At 45.8% G+C, this 27,417-nt stretch overlaps 1 protein-coding gene across 1 annotated transcript in view; it reads left to right on the top strand.

The window, feature by feature from the left end:
- SZT2 (SZT2 subunit of KICSTOR complex) overlaps window positions 1-27,417 on the top strand; it is a gene marked incomplete at its 5' end in the record, with an annotated part of 137,111 nt that overhangs the window by 3,597 nt on the left and 106,097 nt on the right. Inside the window, 10 exons of the mRNA XM_089660816.1 lie at window positions 861-1,013; window positions 5,705-5,807; window positions 7,249-7,363; window positions 7,460-7,571; window positions 9,687-9,805; window positions 11,893-12,057; window positions 16,688-16,766; window positions 19,889-20,074; window positions 20,160-20,345; window positions 20,424-20,587. Coding sequence (XP_089516942.1) covers window positions 861-1,013; window positions 5,705-5,807; window positions 7,249-7,363; window positions 7,460-7,571; window positions 9,687-9,805; window positions 11,893-12,057; window positions 16,688-16,766; window positions 19,889-20,074; window positions 20,160-20,345; window positions 20,424-20,587 — 1,382 coding nt within the window. The remainder of the gene's footprint in view (window positions 1-860; window positions 1,014-5,704; window positions 5,808-7,248; window positions 7,364-7,459; window positions 7,572-9,686; window positions 9,806-11,892; window positions 12,058-16,687; window positions 16,767-19,888; window positions 20,075-20,159; window positions 20,346-20,423; window positions 20,588-27,417) is intronic.

Here is a 27,417-nt window from a genome sequence, read left to right as displayed (position 1 = left end):
AGGAGTTTGGGGATGGCCCCTTCTTGTTCCAACATGACTGCGCACCAGTGCACAAAGCAAGGTCCATAAAGACATGGAGGAGCCAGTTTGGGGTGGAGGAACTTGACTGTCCTGCACAGAGTCCTGACCTCAACCCCATAGAACACCTTTGGGATGAATTAGAGCGGAGACTGCGAGCCAGGCCTCCTCCCCCGACATCAGTGCCTGACCTGACAAATGTGCTTCTGGAAGAATGGTCCAACCTTCCCTTAGACACCCTCCTAAACCTTGTGGACGGCCTTCCCAGAAGAGTTGAAGCTGTTATAGCTGCAAAGGGCGGGGCCAACTCAATATTGAACCCTACGGACTAAGACTGGGGGGCCATTAAAGGTCATGTGCATGGAAAGGGTGGGGCCAACTCAATATTGAACTCTACGGACTAAGACTGGGGGGCCATTAAAGGTCATGTGTGTGGAAAGGGCGGGGCCAACTCAGTATTGAACCCTACGGACTAAGACTGGGAGGCCATTAAAGTTTGTGTGTGCGCGTAAAGGCCGGCCGACCAATACTTGGCAATATAGTGTATAACTGGAAGGTCCAAGTACCATCAGAAAATGGACATACCACCTATTTGGAGGATTCAGAAGTGGCCCTGATCAATATTTCTAGTTTTGAAGTCCAAGCTAAGCTTCAGCTGTAAAGCAGACCTTCGCAGAGCAATTAGCATAATTAATTAAACCTGGAAGCCAGTGGCGGCATAATTGGGTGTTCAGTTATATAGTTCCTACGCTTTTCTGTTTTCATTTATATTAGCTGTTTGATTACTGACGTGTTTCTGGATCCTGATTCTCCATTGTGTTATCCTTTTAACTGCCCAACAGATTTCCCTGGAGAAGAGAGTTACCAGCCGCGAGATTACCTGGCAGCCACTATGCAGTTCATTCCGGGACACTTTGCCTGCGATACAGTATGGAGCACCGTTATACACATTCACCCGCGCCTTAAAATGGGGCCCAATATGGGGGTTTCCAGAGGTAAATCTGACCAATTAAACTGTTTATTGCTATTCGCCTGAGTTCACACTGATGCAGTGCGGAATTCGCAGTAGTTTCTGTGCAAATTCCGCATCGCAATCGCACCCCGTTCATGCAAACCTATGCGGGTGTGTATATTAAGTTAACAACTCCCCGAAATCGGTCCACAAAACGCAGTGCGATGTACAGAATAGGATCGCATAGGTATGAATACCCATGCGATTCGATTCTAGTGCAGACCAAAAAAAGGCTCCTGTACCTTTTCTGGTGTGGATGTGGTGCGATTTGAGCCATACAAAATGTATGGCTCAAATCACACCGCACAGAATTCGCATGTGATTTGCACAGGAATGCGGTGCGGTTCCTGTGCGAATCACATGCGACATTCCCCACCGCACAAGTGTGAACCCAGGCTTAAAGTGGTACTAAACCCAGGACCCCGCATTCACTATATCCAGTCTCCCCGGACCCCGCATTCACTATATCCAGTCTCCCCGGACCCCGCATTCACTATATCCAGTCTCCCCGGACCCCGCATTCACTATATCCAGTCTCCCCGGACCCCGCATTCGCTATATCCGCTCTCCCCGGACCCCGCATTCGCTATATCCGCTCTCCCCGGACCCCGCATTCGCTATATCCGCTCTCCCCGGACCCCGCATTCGCTATATCCGCTCTCCCCGGACCCCGCATTCGCTATATCCGCTCTCCCCGGACCCCGCATTCGCTATATCCGCTCTCCCCGGACCCCGCATTCGCTATATCCGCTCTCCCCGGACCCCGCATTCGCTATATCCGCTCTCCCCGGACCCCGCATTCGCTATATCCGCTCTCCCCGGACCCCGCATTCGCTATATCCGCTCTCCCCGGACCCCGCATTCGCTATATCCGCTCTCCCCGGACCCCGCATTCGCTATATCCGCTCTCCCCGGACCCCGCATTCGCTATATCCGCTCTCCCCGGACCCCGCATTCGCTATATCCGCTCTCCCCGGACCCCGCATTCGCTATATCCGCTCTCCCCGGACCCCGCATTCGCTATAGCCGCTCTCCCCGGACCCCGCATTCGCTATAGCCGCTCTCCCCGGACCCCGCATTCGCTATAGCCGCTCTCCCCGGACCCCGCATTCGCTATAGCCGCTCTCCCCGGACCCCGCATTCGCTATAGCCGCTCTCCCCGGACCCCGCATTCGCTATAGCCGCTCTCCCCGGACCCCGCATTCGCTATATCCGCTCTCCCCGGACCCCGCATTCACTATGTCTGGTCTCCCACAGTACATACAACATGGAAATGCAATTATTTTAGTAAATATAAACTGCTAAATACCTTTTCTCATCAGCAGTATATAGCAGTCTTGTGACTTCAGTCTGTGTCTGGTTGAGCACTGGTTAAAGCTTGTAGGAAGAGTTTTCATTCTCCTGTGGCAGCCCTATGATGCTGCATAACCCCGACCCTCTGTCTGGACAGTGCCAATTGGCCCTGTGCTGATCACAGGCACCCTCCCAAGAAAAAAAAAAAAAGAAACTCTAGTAATACAGATCAAACTGAGCATGTACAGAGTGACTCCTAGAGCTCTGTACTATCAGCTGATGGATTGTGGAAAGTAGAAGGGTAGGATCATAGAAGACAGGATCAAACAGCCTTTTTACACTGTGAATTAACCCCTTAAACCCCCATGGAAATGAATGCTCAAGTCTTTTTCAATTCCTGCTATGCCATCAATGTTTGGGACTTTTTTTTTCAGTTTAAATACCTTTTAGGCTTCCTAAAGCGCTGTACTTCTTTATTACCTCGCAGCGAGGTACGTCGTATCCTTCCGCCCGTCTAGTTCCTGGGATATAAGTGGGATGCTGCATTGATTGATAGGTTGCCATAACAACGGGGCGGGAACTTTCGCCAATGCCACCATTGCTATGGCAACCTGCAATACACTAAGCGTGCCACGCTTTATTCACGCTGCACAGGCTCGAGATCGGGAGGTGCATGCTGGGTACCCAGCTGCACCGTATCCCGGAAGAAAGTGCAACCGGGCTCACGGTGACTATGGAAGCTTACAGGATCTTGAGGGGCCAGTGAGTACGTTTGGAAATACAAGGAACACAAACGCTTACACCAATTTGCATGGCATAAACTGCGACTGTCACAGGGGGGCTTTAACCGCCTCCCACCCGCCATATAGTACAATGACGGGTGCAAGGTGGTTCTCCCATTCTGGGAGCACGTCATATGACGTCCTCCCATTCTAACCGCGCATGCACAGCGATCGGCGGTGCGCTGTGTCCCTCGGACACAAAAAACGATGAAAACTAACCTGAAAAGAAGAAAATAAAACTGCAGCCAGCACACTACAAGTACTTGTAATTTGCAATGTATGTCGTTTTTTGGTTTGGTGTTTTGTCCCACTTTAACCACTTCCAGTCCGGCCACTTCCCCCCCTTCCAGTCCGGACACTTTCCCCCACTTCCAGTCCGGCCACTTCCCCCCCTTCCAGTCCGGCCACTTCCCCCCCTTCCAGTCCGGCCACTTCCCCCCCTTCCAGTCCGGCCACTTCCCCCCCCCCTTCCAGTCCGGCCACTTCCCCCCCCCCTTCCAGTCCGGCCACTTCCCCCCCCCCTTCCAGTCCGGCCACTTCCCCCCCCCCTTCCAGTCCGGCCACTTCCCCCCCCCCTTCCAGTCCGGCCACTTCCCCCCCCCCCCTTCCAGTCCGGCCACTTCCCCCCCCCCCCCCTTCCAGTCCAGCCACTTCCCCCCCCCTTCCAGTCCGGCCACTCCCCCCCCCCTTCCAGTCCGGACTTTTTCCCCCCCTTCCAGTCCGGACTCTTTCCCCCCCTTCCAGTCCGGACTCTTTCCCCCCCTTCCAGTCCGGACTCTTTCCCCCCCCCTTCCAGTCCGGACTCTTTCCCCCCCCTTCCAGTCCGGACTCTTTCCCCCCCCTTCCAGTCCGGACTCTTTCCCCCCCCTTCCAGTCCGGACTCTTTCCCCCCCCTTCCAGTCCGGACACTTTCACCCCCCTTCCAGTCCGGACACTTTCCCCCCCCTTCCAGTCCGGCCACTTCCCCCCCCTTCCAGTCCGGCCACTTCCCCCCCCTTCCAGTCCGGCCACTTCCCCCCCCTTCCAGTCCGGCCACTTCCCCCCCCTTCCAGTCCGGCCACTTCCCCCCCCTTCCAGTCCGGCCACTTCCCCCCCCCCCCCCCTTCCAGTCCGGCCACTTCCCCCCCCCCCCCCCCCTTCCAGTCCGGCCACTTCCCCCCCCCCCCCCTTCCAGTCCGGACACTTCCCCCCCCCCCCCCCCCTTCCAGTCCGGACACTTCCCCCCCCCCCCCCTTCCAGTCCGGACACTTTCCCCCCCTTCCAGTCCGGACACTTCCCCCCCCTTCCAGTCCGGACACTTCCCCCCCCTTCCAGTCCGGACACTTCCCCCCCCTTCCAGTCCGGACACTTTCCCCCCCCTTCCAGTCCGGACACTTTCCCCCCCCTTCCAGTCCGGACACTTTCCCCCCCCTTCCTCTCCAGGCCAATGTTCAGCTTTTAGCGCTATCACACTTTGAATGACAATTGCGCGGTCATGCAACACTGTACCTGTATGAATTTTTCAGCATTTTTTTGAGACAGATAAAGTTTATTTTGGTGGTATTTATTCACTGATGGGATTTATTTTTTTTTTTTTGCTATATAAATGAAAGTCCAAAAATTTTGGAAAAAAAACGTTTTTCTTATAAAATTTTGCAAATAATATTTCATCATAAATCTTGGACAAAATTTATTCAGTTAACTTTTTAGTTAAAAAAAAAAAAAAAAATTAGTTTATAACCAAAAATTATAATTTAAATCTTTTTTTTTTTTAAACATTTTTATTTTATTTTTTTCTATTACTATTTTCTGATAACTGAATACATTTTTCTATTACTATTTTCTGATAAAAGATAACTGAATACATTTTGGCACTGTACCCTAGCAGTACGGTGCCAAAATGTATTCAGTTATCTTTTTAGTAAAAAAAAAAAAATAAAACAAATTTGTTTATAACCAAAAATTATAATTTTTCACAGAATGCTTTTACATTTTTATTTTATTTTGTTTATATTATTATTTTTTTTTTTTTTTTTTTGTACATACTGTCACCTTAGCAGTACAGTGTCACCATGGTGACACTACTACTTGTGGGGGGTGATGAAGATTTTTTTTTTTTTAACACTTATTGCTGTTACACCCATAAAGGCTGTAAAAGCAATCATTTCTCCTTCTCTCTGTCTGCATTCTTGCAGCCATTGAGAACTACTGTGTGAGCTGTGATTGGTCACAGATTGTCACATGGTACAAGGCTGTTGTGACTAGCCCTGTACCATGTGATCACTGTGATCATTCACAGATTTCACACGAAGTAAGCCATGATGTTAGAAGTGACTTCTTGCTTACTTCTGTTAATGTGATCACTGATTGGCCAAGACAGAGGTCCCGTTCGATGATCGGTGTTCCACTGTGTCCAGAGGACACAGTGGGCACCAGATCGCAGTGCCGCACGCTCCCAGGGAGCGCGCACAAGCAGGGAGCGGGGAGGCAGTTTATAATCGGCCACCTGTCCCTGCGCTGCTCCCATCCGGACGGTAAGTGGTTAAGCTTTATTCCTCTAAGAAAAATCCTCTTTCAGGCTGCAGTCTCTTTGGAGGATAACTCTTGTCTTTGTCTGCAGCTATCCAATCCTTGCGATCCGTGCTCAACGCTTTCTCCGTCGTCAACAGGAAGAACATGTTCGTCTATCAGGAGCGTGCCACCAAATCCGTTTTCTACCTCCGGTGCGTATTTTTATACTTCATTTGCTACAGTGAAATTCAGTGGTGGTGTTTTCATAGGTCTCGTTCACAAGAGCGTACTACAGCATACACCCACGCAAGGGCCGTGTTTGCCCACACAGGGATGCACAGGTGTTGCGTGGATTCCCATGCAGGCGGTCCCATTCATGACAATTGGGACACAGCACTTTCCAAATTCAGGCACTGCGTGTTCGGGTCCTTGTACCTGCATGGCTCTGTCAGTGCAGCCACTGCATCCCAGTCGACTTGAATGGCATGCCTGCACGGGGATGCATGGAACTCCTCGGCCCTCGCACGGGTGTATGCTGTATTATATAAAATATAAATAGTGCAGCGCTAGAACAAATGAAGTGAATAATAAAATAAATAGTATCGGTGGGGTGATAAAAATAAGAACTGTGACGTAAATGACATTCCCAATAACTGATTAGGTAACAATCCACATTAGATTAGTAATAGGAGCAATAAAATGATTATGCCAATATAAATGATATGCATAAAAAGAAAATGTCCCACTAAAGTGCAGAATGTACTAATAAGACTCAGTTGGGGGCTAAGTCTCAACAGTGGATTATAAACCGTTCCAGAGTAATTAAATCCAAGTGCGAATCTTTATTGCCCCAGTGTGAGCAAATGATAGTCCGGTGACGTGCGATAAATAGTAAGATTGCAAACTCACCAGAAGCGCAATCTTAATGCGCATTAGTCTTTATTGCCCCAGTGCGAGCAAATGATATTCCGGTGACGTGCGGTAAATAGTAAGATTGCAAACTCACCAGAAGCGCAATCTTAATGCGCATTAATCTTTATTGCCCCAGTGCGAGCAAATGATATTCCGGTGACGTGCGGTAAATAGTAAGATTGCAAACTCACCAGAAGCGCAATCTTAATGCGCATTAATCTTTATTGCCCCAGTGTGAGCAAATGATATTCCGGTGACGTGCGGTAAATAGTAAGAGCGCTTCTGGTGAGTTTGCAATATCTTAATGCACATTAATCATATGTATCAGCCAGAGGTCTCCTCTCTAATGGGGTACAGCCTGGTGCAGGAATCGCCTCCTCTGTGGGCCTGGGTCTTAAAATGTCAATCAGAGGTCCCTTTGGGGGTGTGCTGTATTAGGGTCTGGTCATCAATAGGCTCCCTCCTCTGGACTGGCAAGAACACCTGGGGTCCTAGGGGGTTTATATGCTGATTGCGAAGCAAAAAATATAGATTCCCATAGTGTAGTATTCCAAGATTTATTGAGTAAGTATCCAAATTCATAAAAGTATATAAATATAAACACACATGTCCATGTGTCCATGTGAGGCCTTAGAAGCGGGCTGGCCCAACTGAAGGCACTACAAGTCCTCCACTGAACTTTGAACTGTGAGCATGTGTTGTACATCTAATTGGCTGAATCCTCCATCTCTCCATTCCTAGACTGTCTGAAACCTCTGGTAATGGGCGGCTGTTGGATTTTGATTTGTCTCAGTCGTTGTCTCGGTCTTTGGCTCTGTCTCGTAGTCAGGAACCGATTTTCTCAGAAGATATGATGGTAAGCAATCAGGTAATGAAGTCGAATTGTTACGTTTTGTGTACTTTCATCTTCTGGTCAGGTTTCCGTTGACTTCCTATCATCCTTATTTTATAGGGAAGTCGCCTCTCTTTGGACCTGTCCTCCTCTCGAAGTTCAGACTCCGCTAGGCCAGTGGGACAGATGGACAAACATATCTTACTGCAGGTTCATGGAGTGGGAGAAGCAGGTATTCCTTACTGTAAACCATTGTGTGATGACGCCATCTAGTCAGTCCTGGCCAAAAATATCTTCACTCCTGCATTTCTGTCGGGTAATTCACCACTTCGCCCAGATAATTGCCGCAACTACAAATGTTTAGGCATTCTCATGTTTATTTCAGTTGGTGAAAAAGGAGTGGTTCAGAATTCCAGTAGAGAGGTGGAAGAAACTCCATGATGGTGACAGGAAGCCATTGATTTCGGTTATTTTTTCCAAGGGGTGTGCGACCGAATATTAACCTTCCTAGCGGTAATCCCGAGTGTGGCCCGGGTTAATTTACAGTACCAAAAGCGGTAACCCCGGGATTACACTATAGTGCTTCTCCTGCGATCCCCCGATCCTTACCTTCTCCTGCCGTCCCCCGATCCTTACCTTCTCCTGCCGTCCCCCGATCCTTACCTTGTCCTGCGGTCCCCCGATCCTTACCTTGTCCTGCGGTCCCCCGATCCTTACCTTGTCCTGCGATCCCCCGATCCTTACCTTGTCCTGCGATCCCCCGATCCTTACCTTCTCCTGCCGTCCCCCGATACTTACCTTGTCCTGCGATCCCCCGATCCTTACCTTGTCCTGCGATCCCCCGATCCTTACCTTGTCCTTCCATCCCCCGATCCTTACCTTGTCCTGCCATCCCCCGATCCTTACCTTGTCCTGCCATCCCCCGATCCTTACCTTGTCCTGCCATCCCCCGATCCTTACCTTGTCCTGCCATCCCCCGATCCTTACCTTGTCCTGCCATCCCCCGATCCTTACCTTGTCCTGCCATCCCCCGATCCTTACCTTGTCCTGCCATCCCCCGATCCTTACCTTGTCCTGCCATCCCCCGATCCTTACCTTGTCCTGCCATCCCCCGATCCTTACCTTGTCCTGCCATCCCCCGATTCTTACCTTGTCCTGCCATCCCCCGATTCTTCCCTTGACCTGCCATCCCCCGATCCTTCCCTTGACCTGCCATCCCCCGATCCTTCCCTTGACCTGCCATCCCCCGATCCTTCCCTTGACCTGCCATCCCCCGATCCTTACCTTGACCTGTGATCCCCCGATGTCCTTCCGCTGTGTCCCTGGCCATGTCCTCCGGCCAATACCGGCATCCGGGTTCCATTCCCTGAGAGCATCAGGACGTAGGGGGGGCGGAACCGGTGGGAGATTCAAAAAAGTAAAAACTTGATACACACACAATACATTGTAATCTGTTAGGATTACATTCCTGTATCAAACCATTTCACATACATTTTGTCCCGAGTGCTTTGCCCGGCGCCCTGCCTGCATTTTTACTGTTCTTTCTGCCTGGAAACTGAGAAACGTCCATGGCGTCCAAAAAGCGTCCCTTTAGGTCAGACGCGGTTTTAGACCGGCTAGAGAACAGCGATAGTAAATCAGAACCACTTGCAGAATTGAGTGATAATGATTGGTGGGGGAAATTCCTCATCAGACACTGAAAACGATTCTGCGACTGAGCTCAGCGATGTGCGAACTTGGCGCTCTATTTCAAATTTCAGTGTTTTTGGTTTGATTACATTATTGAAATAAATTTATTAAATTCTCTTTTTTTATAATATTATAATTTATGATTTCTTGTTTCAAACTTTATCATCCCCGGAATGTTTACTAGACTCTTGTTTGGACAGATTTAAGTGAGTTATTCCTAAGAATTACAGGCCTACAATATAAAACCACAAATTTTCATGCAAAATAATGTACCGCTTTGACATTCAAAAATATTTATCAGTTAGACCGCCAGGGAGGATAAATTGAGGGTGCCAATAATTTTGTCCAGTCCATTTTGGGGTTTTTGGTGGAATGTGTCAGATCTGGCCTTTTGTTTTTCCACCTTTTTGTGTCATAAAAGAAATAAACATGAAAATGCCGAAACGTTTGTAATCGCAACAATTGTCTGTGCGAAGTGGTGCGTTATCTGACAGGAATGCAGGGGGGACAATATTTTTGGCCTTGACTGTATGTGACAGCTAAATATTTCTACTGCCTGTGGTCCTCCGCTGTCTCTGTCTCCTGAAATTGGTCATGCAGAGCGTGGATGATCGACCTTGCTGGATGAGGTGTAATGACATTTCTGTTATTGATGTAGGCTCCGAGATAACTGATGATTTGGTGAAGGTCCTCCGGAAGCGTCTGGATGAGGCCACGCTGGACATCATCACGGTTATGCTGCAGAGGAATTGTAAACTGACCCCTGCTGATGTGGAGGTGAGAAGAGTGTTGGGAAATTTAGGTCCTGCCCAGATACACACTATTAGTTTGTGGATACGTAACCATCACACCTATATGAGCCTGTTGGATACGTAACCATCACACCTATATGAGCCTGTTGGATACGTAACCATCACACCTATATGAGCCTGTTGGATACATAACCATCACACCTACACGAGGCTGTTGGATACATAACCATCACACCTACACGAGCCTGTTGGATACATAACCATCACACCTATATGAGCCTGTTGGATACGTAACCATCACACCTATATGAGCCTGTTGGATACGTAACCATCACACCTATATGAGCCTGTTGGATACGTAACCATCACACCTATATGAGCCTTTTGGATACGTAACCATCACACCTATATGAGCCTGTTGGATACGTAACCATCACACCTATATGAGCCTTTTGGATACGTAACCATCACACCTATATGAGCCTGTTGGATACGTAACCATCACACCTATATGAGCCTTGTGGATACGTAACCATCACACCTATATGAGCCTGTTGGATACGTAACCATCACACCTACATGAGCCTGTTGGATACGTAACCATCACACCTATATGAGCCTGTTGGATACGTAACCATCACACCTATATGAGCCTTGTGGATACGTAACCATCACACCTATATGAGCCTGTTGGATACGTAACCATCACACCTATATGAGCCTGTTGGATACGTAACCATCACACCTATATGAGCCTGTTGGATACGTAACCATCACACCTATATGAGCCTGTTGGATACGTAACCATCACACCTATATGAGCCTGTTGGATACGTAACCATCACACCTACATGAGCCTGTTGGATACGTAACCATCACACCTATATGAGCCTGTTGGATACGTAACCATCACACCTATATGAGCCTGTTGGATACGTAACCATCACACCTATATGAGCCTGTTGGATACGTAACCATCACACCTATATGAGCCTGTTGGATACGTAACCATCACACCTATATGAGCCTGTTGGATACGTAACCATCACACCTATATGAGCCTGTTGGATACGTAACCATCACACCTATATGAGCCTGTTGGATACGTAACCATCACACCTGTATGAGCCTGTTGGATACGTAACCATCACACCTATATGAGCCTGTTGGATACGTAACCATCACACCTACATGAGCCTGTTGGATACGTAACCATCACACCTACATGAGCCTGTTGGATACGTAACCATCACACCTATATGAGCCTGTTGGATACGTAACCATCACACCTAGATGAGCCTGTTGGATACGTAACCATCACACCTAGATGAGCCTGTTGGATACGTAACCATCACACCTAGATGAGCCTGTTGGATACGTAACCATCACACCTATATGAGCCTGTTGGATACGTAACCATCACACCTATATGAGCCTGTTGGATACGTAACCATCACACCTATATGAGCCTGTTGGATACGTAACCATCACACCTAGATGAGCCTGTTGGATACGTAACCATCACACCTATATGAGCCTGTTGGATATCCTGTTCCAAAATCATGGGCATTATTATATAGCCACCCTCCACCCCATCACTTCAGCTAAAGCATCGTCTTTTCAGAAGATTTGTGTGTCTTTGGGAATTTGTGCTCATTCAACAAAAATAGAATTTGTGAGGTCACATACTGGTGTTGGGTGAGAAGACCTGCCTTGTATGTCAGGCATCACATTGGGCATCAAAAAAAAAAAAAAAAAAAAAAAAACAAGATCCATCTTGCCAGTTGCATCCCTGGGTGGGTGTGAGGGGTGCGCGCCGCAACGGGTGACCTCTATCTCAAGGGGTGACACCAAAAAGTTTTAAAGCAAGCCGACAATCCCTGCAAGATGGATCGGATCTGCGGTAACACGTGGTGTCACCCTTCCAGGGCTGGGCGGTCCCTGTCGTGCACACACAGCCTGGCTCTTCCCCTCCCTGTGTCCCCGTCGCACCCCCCAGACCTGTGTTGCAAGATCAGTTAGCCCCATATAGGCTGCACTTAAGTACTGTTGTAACCCCCAAAAGGGTTTTAGGTCGGGTCAGGTTCAAGCCTTGATATCTTTCTTCTACAGTTCATCCAGCCCCGAGGAACACCACCGACAGAAGTGCTGCTCTTCACCATCCCTCAGTCTTCCCTACCATGTCTCCAGGCCATGGCCTACTACCTGCGCCAGAACCTGCTCATCTTCCTCCATACTCCCAAATACACTGACAGCAATGGAGAACACCACTTCCAGGTGGGGGCGCTGTAGTGCTGCATGGATTAGGCCTGAGTTTCTGATGTTAATATGTTATGTCTGCGTTTTGTGCACAATTATTAGGCAAGTTGTATTTTTCAGGATTCATTTCATTGAACTACAGAGCTCTCGGTCAATCCAAAATGTTAATAAACCTCAAACGTGAATATTTAAGCAAGTCAAAGTGAGGATTTGGCTTTCTTAGGAGAATATTTGTGTGCACAATTATTGGGCAACTATTAGTGTGCAGAATTATTATGCAACTACATAAAAAACGAACATTTTCCCATCTCACTTGTTTGTTTTCATCATATTTCATAATATATTTTCGATAGTAATCGACTCAAAATTTACAAATAAACATTTCTGACCACTAACCGCTTCCACGCCGCCGTATAGCCGATACACTGCTACACGGCGGCAGCTGTGCGCAAAATCACAAAAATGTATACGCAATTGGCATTTCCGGGTAGGGGGCATGCGCCCTACCCGCACGCGGTCCCTACCCACGCTGCCATTTGCGGCCGCGGATGTCAATCACTGGGTCCCGGCCGGTAATTACCTGCCAGCGCCCGGTGATTGTAAACAAAACGGTCTTCCTTCCCGTTCATGATTGTCGGCAAACAAGTCTTCTTCCCTGTCAGCTCGAGCACACTGCACAGCCATCCTGATCAGTGTGCTTAACAGTAAAACACCCTCCCCCGCCCTCTAGTAAAACCCTCCTAGCACACAGTTAACCCTTTAATTGCCCCTCACATAACCCCTTCCTGCCCAGTGCCATTAGTACAGTGTCGCTCCTTTTTTTTTTTTTTTTTTTTTTTAAGCACTGCTCACTGTATTTGTGTCACGGGTGTCAGTGACACCAATTTAGTCCCCCTCCAGTGTCAAAATGTCTGCCGCAGTCCTGCTAAAAGTCGCTGATCGCCACCATTACTAGTAGAAAAATAAAAATTTAAATAATTCCAGTATCTATACCGCCATTTGTAAACGCTATAACTTTTACGTAAACCAATTAATTTACACGTATTGGGATTTTTTTTTGTTCGCAAAGACACGGAGCGGAATACAGTTTGGCCTAAATTTATGACGAAATTTGATTTTTTTTTTTTTTTTTTTTTACTTTTTTACTGGACATGTTTAATAGCAAAAAGTCCAAAATGTATTTTTCTCAAAATTGTCTTCTAGCACAAAAAATAAACACACAGGCGATCAAATACCACCGAAAGAAAGCTCACTTTGTGGGAAAAAAAAAGGACATAAATTTCATTTGGGTGCAGCATTGCATGACCGCGCAATTGTCAGTTAAAGTAACGCAGTACCATAATGCAAAAAATGGCCTGGTCAGGAAGGGGGGGAAGAAATCCTCTGGAGGGCAAAGGGTTAAAAAAAAAAAAAATCCGTGACCAATATAGCCACCGTTCTTTTCAATAACCGTCATAAGCCTTCCATTCATGGAGCCTGTCAGTTTCTTGAACTGTTGACGATCAACTGTTTGTGCAACAGCAACCACAGCCTCCCAGACACTCTTCAGAGGGGTGTTCTGTTTTCCTTTACCGTAAACCTCCCATTTAAGAAGGGCCCACGTGTTCTCAATAGGGATTAGGTCAGGTGAGGAAGGGGGCCACGGCATTATTCTTTCATCTTTCAGGCCTTTGCTGGCTAGCCACGCAGTGGAGTGCTTCAATGTATGTGATGGAGCATTGTCCTGCATAAATATTTTGGTCTTCTTGAAAGACCTCTGCTTGAAGAACTGTCTTCCAAAAACTGGCAGTAGGTTTAGCAGTTAATTTTGAGTCTATCTAGATGGTTGAAGATCTTCAACCCAAAAAGGTCCAACTAGCTCATCTTTAATAATACCAGTGCCCCACCTCCACCTTGTTGGCATCTGAGTCAAAGTGGAGCTCTGTGCTCATTACTGATCCAGCTTCTGGCCCATCCATCTGGTCTGTCAAGAGTCACTCTCATCTCAACAGTCCATAAAACCTTTCAAAAATCTGACTTCAGATATTTCCCGGCCCACGTTTGACGTTTCAGCTTCTGTGTCTTGTTCAGTGGTGGTCGGGTTTCAGCCTTCCTTACCTTGGCCATGTCTCTGAACCCTGAACACCTTGTACTTCTGGGCGCTCCAGGTAGGTTTCAGTTCTGGAATATGACAGTACTGGAGGATAATGGATTCCTGGTAGCTTCACGTTTGATTCTTCTCAAATCATTTGCAGCCAATTTGCGCCTTTTTTTTCCTCAACATGTTTCTTGCCAACCTATTGACTATTTGCAACAAACCTTTGGACGGTTCTTTGATCACGCCCCAATATCTTAGCAATTTCAAGAGTGCTGCATCCCTCTGAAGGATTTTTTACATTTTTGACTTTTCAGAGTCAGCTAAATCTACTTTTTGGTCCATTTTCCCTGAGGAAAAGAAGCTGCTTAATAATTCACACCTTGATATAGGATGTTGATGTCCTTAGGCCACACCCTCCCTCATTACACAAATATACATCACGTGATATGCTTTCATCCAATAAGAATTCAAGTTTATACAGCTTGGAGGTGGACAATATGCATAAAAATTATGATTCTGTCAAAATACTCACTTGCCTAATAATTGTGCACATCCTGTATATGGAAACACTAACATTTAACCCGGCCATACACGGGTCGAATTCCGAAAGACTTTTCTTTAGAAAATCTTTTCTAAGAATTTTCGTTCGAATTTCGCACCATTAGTGGCCCATAGAAACTACCGATTTTCATGTAAGCATTGAATTTGAGTGATCGGGCATGTTGGAAATGTTTTGAAAAACGAACGAATTTTGAATCCATGACGGAAGAATCATGCGAGAAATGTAAATGAAAAAGAAATGAACATGAGCTGTGACCTGGAAAGAAAAGAAAATTCTTTGCCACGAAAATTCTTCTCTGTAGCAACATGAGATGAAATTGAAGGCTTGGTTGGTTGAATTTCGAAATCAATGGTGGTGCCATCGGATTACAAAGCGCACGAAAATTCCAATTTTGTAAAGAAAATGCGTTCGGAATTCGATCCATGTATGGCCTGTATTAGTTCCCATAAATCAGCAATTAGTAATGCAAAGCAAGACAATTGTTATAGGTCAGACAAGTCGCCGCTATGTGCCGCCACTCTAGATGACGCTGGTGTCAAGTTAGTAGATGTTCTTCCAGTGCCTGAACAATGTAAATAATCTGAGGCTTTGGGTAATATTTAAAGGAGGGATCACCCAGAATCTTTGATACTATTAAAGGAGGGATCACCCAGAATGTTTGATCCTATTAACCACTTCCAGTCCGGACACTTTTACCCCCTTCCTGACCAGGGCAATTTTCAGCTTTTAGCGCTATCACACTTTGAATGACAATTGCGCGGTCATGCAACACTGTACCCAAATGAATTTTTTACCATTTTTTTGAGATAGATAAAGCTTTATTTTGGTGGTATTTATTCACCACTGGGATTTGTATTTTTTTTGCTATGTAAATGAAATGTCCAAAAATTTTGAAAAGTTTTTTTTTTTAATAAAATTTTGCAAATAAATAATATTTCATCATAAATCTTAGCCAAAATTTATTCCGTTATCTTTTTAGTAAAAAAAAAAAAATCCAAATTAGTTTATAAGCAAAAATTATAATTTTTAAACATTTTTTTTTTACATTTTTAGTTTATTTTTTTATATTATTTTTTATTTATTTATTTTTTACATACTGTCACCCTAGCAGTACAGTGTCACCATGGTGACACTGTACTACTTGTGAGGGGTGATGAAGATTTTTTTTTTTTTTTTTTTTACACTGATTGCTTTTACACCCATATAGGATGTAAAAGCAATCATTTCTCTTTCTCTCTGGCTGCATTCTTGCACTCATTGAGAAGAACTGAGTGAGCTGTGATTGGTCACAGCTTGTCACATGGTACAAGGCTTTTGTGAATAGCCTTGTACCATGTGACCTCTGTGATCATTCACAGATTTCACACATAGTAAGCAATGATGTCAGAAGTGACATCTTTCTTACTACTTTGCATGTGATCACTGATTGGCCAATCAGTGATCACATGATCGGGACCTCGTACAGAGGTCCCGTCCGACGATCGGTGTTTCACTGTGTCCGGAGGACACAGCGGGCACCGGATCGCGGTGCTGCGCGCTCCCAGGGAGCGCGCACAAGCAGGGTGCGGGGAGGCCGTTTATAGACGGCCACCCGACCCTGCACTGCCACCGTCCAGCCGTTTATATGCAACGGCCAGTCGGGAAGTGGTTAAAGGAGGGATCACCCAGAATGTTTGATACTATTAAAGGAGGGATCACCCAGAATGTATGATACTATTAAAGGAGGGATCACCCAGAATCTTTGATACTATTAAAGGAGGGATCACCCAGAATCTTTGATACTATTAAAGGAGGGATCACCCAGAATCTTTGATACTATTAAAGGAGGGATCACCCAGAATGTTTGATACTATTAAAGGAGGGATCACCCAGAATCTTTGATACTATTAAAGGAGGGATCACCCAGAATCTTTGATACTATTAAAGGAGGGATCACCCAGAGTCTTTGATACTATTAAAGGAGGGATCACCCAGAATCTTTGATACTAACTCCTTGTTTATTCCTGTAGCATTATTACCACAGCACCCTGCCTGAGCTGGACCTGTTCCTGTACAACAAGCCTGGGGGTCAAGGCACAGGAGGGAAAGGTAAGGGGCAACATCATATACAGTAGGATTCATCAGAAAGATACAATGTCCTGCAGAATGCCTGTCACTGATCGTCGCCATTACTAATAAAAAAATAAATAATTCCAGTGTATATACCGCCTTTTTTTTTAATCAAAAGAATGTACAGAATGTAGCAGAGCACATTTTGGCCTAAATTTGTGAAGACATTTAATTTTTCTTATTTATTTAATTACATATGTTTTATAGCAGAAACGAATTCAAACTATTGCTGTGCGGGACACTGCTTTTAATTTGCACAGGAATTGCGCACCGCATTCCTGGGCGAAATACATGCAAATGTATCTGCAGTGCGATTTGAGACACACATTTTGTATGGCTCAAATCGCGTTAAATCCGCACCAAAGTGGTGCAGGACTCCTTTTTTTTTTTTTTTATAGTAATGGCGGCGATCAGCGACTTATTTCGGGACTGCGGTGGTCATTCGGACACTGGGGGGAACTGACTAACTGCCACTGACATCCCCAGTGACACCAATACAGTGATAAGTGCTAATAAAAAGCACCTGATACTGTACTAATGGCACTGGGCAGGAAGGGGTTAACATCTGGAGCGATCAAAGGGTTAACTGTGTGTGGTGTGTGTATTACTAGGGAGACATGCTGTGCAAAGAGATACAAAGCAGCATGTCCTTACTGACAGGAGAGAGACCTGTGTTGTTTACACACAGGTCTCCCCCCTGTCAGCTTTCCCAGACAAACCCCAAGACCCGGTGATTGACATCCCTAGCTGCCAGCTAGCGGTACGGGTAGGGCAGGGCGCACACACGCGCACCCTACCCCGTAATGGAAATCACGTATATATACAGTCAGGTCCATAAATATTGGGACATGGACACAATTCTAACATTTTTGGCTCTATACACCACCACAATGGATTTGAAATGAAACGAACAAGATTCACTTTAACTGCAGACTGTCAGCTTTAATTTGAGGGCATTTACATCCAAATCAGGTGAACGGTGTAGGAATTACAACAGTTTGCATATGTGCCTCCTACTTGTTAAGGGACCAAAAGTAATGGGACAGAATAATAATCATAAATCAAACTTTCACTTTTTAATAGTTGGTTGCAAATCCTTTGCAGTCAATTACAGCCTGAAGTCTGGAACGCATAGACATCACCAGACGCTGGGTGTCATCCCTGGTGATGCTCTGCCAGGCCTCTACTGCAACTGTCTTCAGTTCCTGCTTGTTCTTGGGGCATTTTCCCTTCAGTTTTGTCTTCAGCAAGTGAAATGCTCAATCGGATTCAGGTCAGGTGATGGACTTGGCCATTGCAGAACATTCCACTTCTTTGGTTGCTTTTGCAGTCTGCTTTGGGTCATTGTCCATCTGCACTGTGAAGCGTCCAATGAGTTGTGAAGCATTTGGCTGAATATGAGCCGCTAATATTCCCGAAACACTTCACAATTCATCCGGCTGCTTCTGTCAGCAGTCACATCATCAATAAATACAAGAGAAGCAGTTCCATTGGCAGCCATACATGCCCACGCCATGACACTACCACCACCATGATCACTGATGAGGTGGTATGCTGAGGACCATGAGCAGTTCCTTCTCCATACTCTTCTCTTCCCATCACTCTGGTACAAGTTGATGTTGGTCTCATCTGTCCATAGGATGTTGTTCCAGAACTGTGAAGGCTTTTTTAGATGTCGTTTGGCAAACTCTAATCTGGCCTTCCTGTTTTTGAGGCTCACCAATGGTTTCCATCTTGTGGTGAACCCTCTGTATTCACTCTGGTGAAGTCTTCTCCTGATTGGTGACTTTGACACACATACACCTACCTCCTGGAGAGTGTTCTTGATCTGGCCAACTGTTGTGAAGGGTGTTTTCTTCACCAGGGAAAGAATTCTTCGCTCATCCACCACAGTTGTTTTTCGTGGTCTTCCGGGTCTTTTGGTGTTGCTGAGCTCACCGGTGCGTTCCTTCTTTTTAAGAATGTTCCAAACAGTTGTTTTGGCCACGCCTAATGTTTTTGCTATCTCTCTGATGGGTTTGTTTTGTTTTTTCAGCCTAATGATGGCTTCACTGATAGTGACAGCTCTTTGGATCTCATCTTGAGAGTTGACAGCAACAGATTCCAAATGCAAATAGCACACTTGAAATGAACTCTGGACCTTTTATCTGCTCATTGTAATTGGGATAATGAGGGAATAACACACACCTGGCCATGGAACAGCTGAGAAGCCAATTGTCCCATTACTTTTGGTCCCTTAACAAGTGGGAGGCACATATGCAAACTGTTGTCATTCCTACACCGTTCACCTGATTTGGATGTAAATACCCTCAAATTAAAGCTGACAGTCTGCAGTTAAAGCACATCTTGTTCGTTTCATTTCAAATCCATTGTGGTGGTGTATAGAGCCAAAAATGTTAGAATTGTGTCCATGTCCCAATATTTATGGACCTGACTGTACGTGATTTTGCACAGTCCTGCCACCCTGTAGCAGTACTTCTACTATAGGGCGGCGGGAAAGTGGTTAATAGTCACAAAGGAGTTACGTCCACTTTTGGTGCACCGAATGCCTTTGCCAATGTATTTATCACCTTGTAAAAGTTACAATGACATCATCAATGGGTTGTACGTAGACTTTGCAGAGAGCAGAGCTGTGGGAGGGGCCCAGCAGGCTCCACCCATTACAGTCTGCCTGTAGAAAACTACAAGACGCAAGCCATGCATAGCAGTGCACAGGAGCTGACGGGAGAGAAATGTGTTTTTTATTTACAGTTCTCTCCTTCCATCGGTAATGCTCCTTCATCGCCGGGTGCCGGCGAGTGATCACAGGACGGGACCCAGTGATTGACAGCCGAGGCCACGAATAGCGGCGTGGGTAGGACACGCAGGCCCCCTTCCCAGAAATGCGAAATCACGGATATATCAGATATACTCCGGCGGTTCAAGCAGATCTTCACCCTCAGATACATTATCCCTCCTCCAGTCTTCCACACGAATAGCGCTCCTCCTGGGATATGTGGCATGCATATCCCAGGAGGCAAAGCCTTTCAGTGAAGGAGGAGGTGGCGGGTCTAGCGGCACATGTGGTTATTAGGTGATAATAAACATCGATTTCCCCCCAGGTATCGCTTGCATCGCACTTTCCTTCGTGGATCAGCATGGCGCCCTGGTGACGCAGGCATATGGCGAGCGGACTGGTCCACCTCTTGTGTGCCCTTCTACAACATCCCACCTACTAAGCGTCAGCACATTCGAGTCGCTAACTAAAGTCGGCAAGTTTACACCGGATCCCACCACCGACAGCTCAGGTAGGCACTCTTGGTTGGGTGGTCCTTTCAATGTTAGCGCTGCCTCCTCTCAGTGCCTTTATGACCCCGCCCTTTCCTCTTCCAGCACCTCTGACCTTGGTGCGCTTTGATGTTTGGGAGAAGGGAAACATCAGCTCCTCTCAGCTATCTGAGCGGCTCGCCAACTCGTTGCGCCACGCACTGTGCGATGTCATCATTGAGTTCCACATCCTGCAGATGCCCCTGTGTGTGGACCCCGTCAGCCCATCAGAACAGGAAGTAGCCATGAATGGTAAGAGTAGACTTTTTTTTTTTTTTTTTGCTTAGTTTTGAATTTTGTGTGTTTGATCTTTTTCCTCTCTGATTACAGGAAAGGCACCCTCCCAATCATTGCCCGATATGAAGGGCTTGGCTCAGTCATCTAACAAGCCCCGCCCCTCTCCAGTGTCGCTTCCGCCATCAACCGCTCCATCCGGCACAGAGCCAAGTACCCCACCCAGCAAGACTGGGCGCAGGAGCTTCTGGGATATGCTGGTAAGAAAAGAGAATAACAAGAGTTGGGCTTCCAGCTTGGCACAAGGCAGGTTTTACAGGACATGCAGCATTTTTGTCAGCACAACCCATCTGTGCGTTGTGATGGGTTTAAAATGGAACTTCACTCTCGCAGTAAAAACTGACTGTTCTTCATGGTAGCATTACTGAATGGACAGGAAGGGTATATTATCCACTTCAGCCTCAAGCCGCTTCTGGCACTTTTTGTTTACATTTTAAAATCAGTATTTTTTGATAGAAAATGTCTTTGAACCCCCAAACATTATATAAGTTTTTAAAGCAGAGGCCCTAGAGAATAAATTGATGGTTGAATGCATGTCACATGGTATTTGCACAATGTTTTTTTTAGACACAGTTTTTGGGGAAAATACAGTTTTTATAATTTTATTGCAAAAAAAAGACACTATACATAACCCTTCTTTTGTACAATATAAAAGATGATGGTATGCTGAGCAGGAGCGTATTTAGAATTTGTGCTCCCTAGGCAAAAAGTCTGCCTCTAAAACCGCTCCATATATATATATATATATATATATATATATATATATATATATATATATATATATATATATATATGTATATGTATATATGTATGTGTGTGTGTGTATATGTATATGTATATATATATATGCATGCTATGAGTTAAGTCCAGTAAAGTGCATGACACCCCCAGGACTTCGCTCTAATATTTATTGTGACATGAGTCACTTTGGGTGGGGGGCCTATGGAACACAGCTCACTTTGGAGAGGTGGGGAGACCCCTGTCTCAGCTCCCCATATCCCTATTATGTGTAAGTCACCCTGTGCCTGTTAGGTGTACAGGGTGATATGTCCTAATATTGTGTAGACATGTATAGGCGGGGTGAGGGGGTTTCTTGATTGTTTAATGCCATGTGGTTGCATCCCATTGTTCTATTGTGTGTCTTGCTTGGAAGCAAACTATTATGGGATGTATGTGTTTGTGTATTAGCTTAGTGGGGGGGGGGGGTGTCTCCAGCAGCCCTCCCTCCTGATGGGACTATCTGCTGGTGTGAAGTTTGAATTACTGTGTGTCTCTTGTTGCTAAATGTAGATTGTCCCCGCCCTATGACATTATACAGGGAGGGGGGATTTGTCCCGAGTGTATAAAAAGCCAGTTCGAGTTTCAAATAAAGAGTTCTATGTTCAGACAGACTGGTGTTGATGAGTCTTGTATGGTCAGTACCCAAGTGCAGTCTGGGGCTGGTTCGGTTACTTTTTTTGTATGACAGATTTATAGTACTCCCAAAAGACAGCTTTCGCTGTAGTTCCAGGATAATGACGGTCCTTCTGAGCTCTGCATCTTGAACAGGAGAGTCCCTCCTCGTGCCCAATCACAGAAGCCTTTTTATTTGAACACATTCAGAAAATACAAAGGCTTCTGTGAATGGGCAGCAGAGTGGAGGGCAGGCGTAGCTGCTCTGTGTTTTCTTAGCAGAGCAAATAAACCTTTGAAATGCAGATTACAGAGAGAAGCCCAGGAGATGTCATGCAGCTCCTTGGACTTAACACATAGTGTGCCTTCATTTTTTATAAAGTGCCTAAATTCCTGGAATTCAGCTTTAAACATATGTTATTGTTTGCTGGCTAGGTGCATTAGGGTTCCTTTTAATTTGAATGGCGTCTTGTGTTTTGCAAGTTGTTCCCACAATGAACAGATGCAAAAAGGGGCTCAAAATGTTTTCATAGCAAATCCCAGACCCCCCCCACCACCAAAAAAAAAAAAAATAAAACCCTCCACCCAAATGCCTACAGTGTACAGTAGTTACTGTACATATCCAATAGATCAGCTAAGGTTCCAATAAAAATAGTGAATCAATATTTCCTGCCACATACAAGGATGGCTATAATGACTAGCGATTACTTGTAGTAGGATCTACATGAGGAAGTTTGCGAAGTGTGAAATAGATTTTTGCTGTAGCTATTTAAATACGATTACAAAGTAACAATAACAGTTGAGAAAATCGCACTCCGGACTTCTCAATGTTGTTGCTTGTCAGAGAAAATACTGGAGAGGATAATCACCCTTTTAAGCTGTCTTGAGTAAATTGGGGTAAATCCCAGAGTGTTTTCAAATTTTTTAGATTCCTCCAGGAACGTATATTCATCGTAAAAGTGTAATCCATTGTCTCATCATCAAGTTTCCTTGCTGAAAATAATATACCAGATAGTGTGGTCCAAGCAATGTCTTCTACAGCAGAAGAATAAGCTGTCATTGAACTATGAAATGCCAGGTGGCTTGGACACAAGACTCAACTTTGTGCTTCTCCAAGTGGTTTTACGTTCACTCTAGGGTAGACGTTTATTGATGATTTAGTCCACACTGTCCCTGTTATAGAGTAAAGGATTCACTCAGCAATACGTTTTGCTCAATTGCAAAAAGAAGCTCATACCTACTTAAATCACAACTAATCGTGCCTCTGATGTGTACATTTTGAAGTGCTGGAAGTATGGTTTGCTGTTATTTCCATGTACAATGGCCTGACACCTGACTACTACAACTAGCTTGTTGAACACGTTGTCTGCCTTCTGGGAAGATTTTATGCAAGATTTTGGAGTGTCTGTGGAAATTTGTGCCCATTTGTGAGTTCAGGTACTGATGTTGGATGAGAAGGCTTGGATCGCCATTGGTGTTCCATTTCATTCCAAAGGTGTTCAGCGGGGTTGAAGTCAGGGCTTTGTGTAGGGCACTTCAGTTCCTCCACACCAAACTGGTCAGACCACGTCTTTTGCCTCTACTCCTCCAGGAAGACTTTGTGAGGTCAGGTACTGATGTTGGATGAGAAGGCTTGGATCGCCATTGGTGTTCCAATTCATTCCAAAGGTGTTAAGCAGGGTTGAAGTCAGGGCTTTGGTGTGGAGGAACTGAAGTTCCCTACACAAACTGGTCAGACCATGTCTTTTGCCTCTACTCCTCCAGGAAGACTTTGTGAGGTCAGGTACTGATGTTGGATAAGAGGACCTGGCTCACCATCGGTTTTCCAATTCATTTCATAGGTGCGCAGTAGGGTTGAGGTCCGGTACTGATACTGGATGAGAGGACCTGGCTCACCACCGGTTATCCAATTCATTTCATAGATGCTCAGTAGGGTTGGGGTCAGGTACTGATGTTGGACGAGAAAACCTTGATCACCATTGGTGTTTCAATACATTTGGCAGGTGTTCAGTAGGGTGAGGTCAGGTACTGATGTTAGATGTGAAGACCTGGCTCAGTCGGTTTTCCAATTTATCCCAAAGGTGTTCAGTGAGGTTGAGGTCAGGGCTTTGTGTAGGACGCTTGAGTTCCTCCACACCAAACTGGTCAGACCATGTCTTTTGCCTCTACTCCTCTGGGAAGACTTTGTGAGGTCATGTACTGATGTTGGATGAGAGGACCTGGCTCACCATCACTGTTACAATTCATTTCATAGGTGCTCAGTAGGGTTGAGGTCAGGTACTGATGTTGAATGAGAAGACCTTGATCACCATTGCTGTTTCAATTCATTTGGCAGGTGTTCAGTAGGGTGAGGTCAGGTACTGATGTTATATGTGAAGATCTGGCTCACAATCAGTTTTCCAATTCATCCCAAAGGTGTTCAGTGAGGCTGAGGTCAGGGCTTTGTGTAGGACACTCCAGTTCCTCCACACCAAACTGGTCAGACCATGACTTTAGCCTCTACTCCTCGGTGGGAATATGTGCCCATTCAAAGGGCATTTGTGAGGTCTGCTACTGATGTTAGATGAGAAGACCTGGATCACCAGCGGTGTTCTAATTCATTCCAAAGGTGTTCAGTATGGTTCAGGTCAGGGCTCTTTTGTAGGACACTCCAGTTCCTCCACACCAAACTGGTCAGACCATGTCTTCATGGAGTTGGCTTTGTACACAGAGGCCCAGTCATGGTGGAACAGAAACATTTTCATCAGACTGTTATCACAAGGGTGAAAGCGCAGTCTACATTGTCTTTGTATGATGTAGTCAGACTCGTACCCTTCACTGGGAACACCTAAACTCCATAATTTGGAGGAAAGCCCACATACTTTTGACCTCATGGTCAGGTGTCTACAAACTTTTGGCCATATTGACTACATCCCAAAGACTGGTACTCCGAGATGTCAGGATAGAGCCACACATAAATCGGCACATTGATAGCAGTGTGCAGTTTCTACACGAGAATGGTTATATTTTTTGTATATATACACAATAATTTTTAACTTCTTTATAATCAAAACTGTTTTTAAGTATTTTGAATTCTCAACATCAGCCAGTAGGTGAAAAAAAGGTTTTATAACCGTGCTCAATAGCTGAAGCTGAAATTTACGCGCACAAGTGAATGAGTTAGTTCAGTTGCTTCTCTACCTCTCTAGAAAGAGTGTCTGAAAGGAAGCACCTTCTGCTGTTTACGCTTTAAGAATAAAAAAATCATCGTGCTCCGGGAATCCTTTGTCATGAGTGTACAATGTAATGGATGTGTATTTGTGAAACAAGGATAAAAAAAACCTTAGTTGATATAAAACTGGCCTAAAACCTCTGTAGCTTTCCATTAAATGACTTCCCTAATAACCAGAAGTTCCAGTGTCAGGGAGTTTTCTTCTTTTTTACACCGTTTATTACAACGCCTAACCTCCATGTTTGTTTGCTGTACAGAATTTTATGCCCAATTTATAAAGCAGCAGTATGGGCTTACCAGGGTCATGATCATAAGGCACATTTACAGTATAAAGCAGTGGTCTCAAAGGGCCAAATGTGGCCCTATGCTTGCTTTTATTTGGCCCTTGGGGCACTCTATCATCTACTGATACCAACAATGGGGCATAATTAACTCCCACTGACACCAATTCCTCCTAGTGACACCAATGATGGGGCACAATTCCTCCCAGTGACACCAACAATTGCTCTCATTGACCTCAAGGATAGGCACAATTCCTCCCAATGACACCAACTTTTGGGCCGAATGACACCAATGATGGGGCACAATTCCTCCCAATGACACCAACGGTTGCTCTCATTGACCTCAACGATAGGCACAGTTCCTCCCAGTGACACCAGTGATGGGGCACAATTTCTCCCAGTGACACCAACAATTGCTCTCATTGACCTCAACGATAGGCACAATTCCTCCCAAAGACACCAACTTTTCGGCCGAATGACACCAATGATGGGGCACAATTCCTCCCAATGACACCAACAATTGCTCTCGTTGATCTCAATGATATGCACAATTCCTCCCAATGACACCAACTTTTGGGCCGAATGACACTAATGATGGGGCACAATTCCTCCCAAAGACACCAACTTTTGGACCGAATGACACCAATGATAGGACACATTTCCTCCCACTGACACCAAAGTTGGGGAACAATTAATCCCACTGACACCAAAGATAGGGCATTGTTTTTTTCCCCACTGACGTCGGGACCTTTTCTATTCCCAAACACCACAATCCAGCGCCCCCTCCTGAAGTCTGAAGGACAGCAAACTGGCCCTTTTTGTTTAAGAAACTTTGGAGATCCCTGGAAAAAAGCACAGCAATTTGCCCCATTCCAGGTGATGAAAACGCGTTCTGGCTACGTTGTAAGAATGGGTCATATCGTTGAGGTCAATGAGAGCAATTGTTGGTGTCACTGGGAGCAGCTGTGCCTATTGCTGAGAACAATGAGAGCAGTTGTTGGTGTCATTGGGAGGAATTGTGCCCCATCACTGGTGTCATTAGGAGGAATTGTGCCACTTCATTGGTGTCAGTGGGAGCAATTATGCCCCATTGTTGCTATCAGTGGATGATATAGTGCCCCATCATTGGTATCAGTGGATGATATAGTGCCCCATCATTGGTATCAGTGGATGATATAGTGCCCCATCATTGGTATCAGTGGATGATATAGTGCCCCATCATTGGTGTCAGTGGATGATATAGTGCCCCATCATTGGTGTCAGTGGGAGGAATAGTGCCCCATCATTGGTATCAGTGGATGATATAGTGCCCCATCATTGGTATCAGTGGATGATATAGTGCCCCATCATTGGTGTCAGTGGATGATATAGTGCCCCATCATTGGTGTCAGTGGATGATATAGTGCCCCATCATTGGTGTCAGTGGATGATATAGTGCCCCATCATTGGTGTCAGTGGATGATATAGTGCCCCATCATTGGTGTCAGTGGATGATATAGTGCCCCATCATTGGTATCAGTGGATGATATAGTGCCCCATCATTGGTATCCGTGGATGATATAGTGCCCCATCATTGGTATCAGTGGATGATATAGTGCCCCATCATTGGTGTCAGTGGATGATATAGTGCCCCATCATTGGTATCCGTGGATGATATAGTGCCCCATCATTGGTATCAGTGGATGATATAGTGCCCCATCATTGGTGTCAGTGGATGATATAGTGCCCCATCATTGGTGTCAGTGGATGATATAGTGCCCCATCATTGGTGTCAGTGGATGATATAGTGCCCCATCATTGGTATCAGTGGATGATATAGTGCCCCATCATTGGTATCAGTGGATGATATAGTGCCCCATCATTGGTGTCACTGGGAGGAATAGTGCCCCATCATTGGTATCAGTGGGAGGAATAGTGCCCCATCATTGGTATCAGTGGATGATATAGTGCCCCATCATTGGTGTCAGTGGGAGGAATAGTGCCCCATCATTGGTGTCAGTGGGAGGAATAGTGCCCCATCATTGGTGTCAGTGGGAGGAATAGTGCCCCATCATTGGTGTCAGTGGGAGGAATAGTGCCCCATCATTGGTGTCAGTGGGAGGAATAGTGCCCCATCATTGGTGTCAGTGGGAGGAATAGTGCCCCA

This window comes from Staurois parvus, unplaced genomic scaffold, assembly GCF_062004578.1.
Source record: "Staurois parvus isolate SC_StPar_1 unplaced genomic scaffold, SC_StPar_1.0 ptg001281l, whole genome shotgun sequence".
Lineage (NCBI taxonomy): Eukaryota > Metazoa > Chordata > Amphibia > Anura > Ranidae > Staurois > Staurois parvus.
Note: the sequence above shows the minus strand (reverse complement) of the source record. Positions and strands in the feature narration are given on the sequence as shown.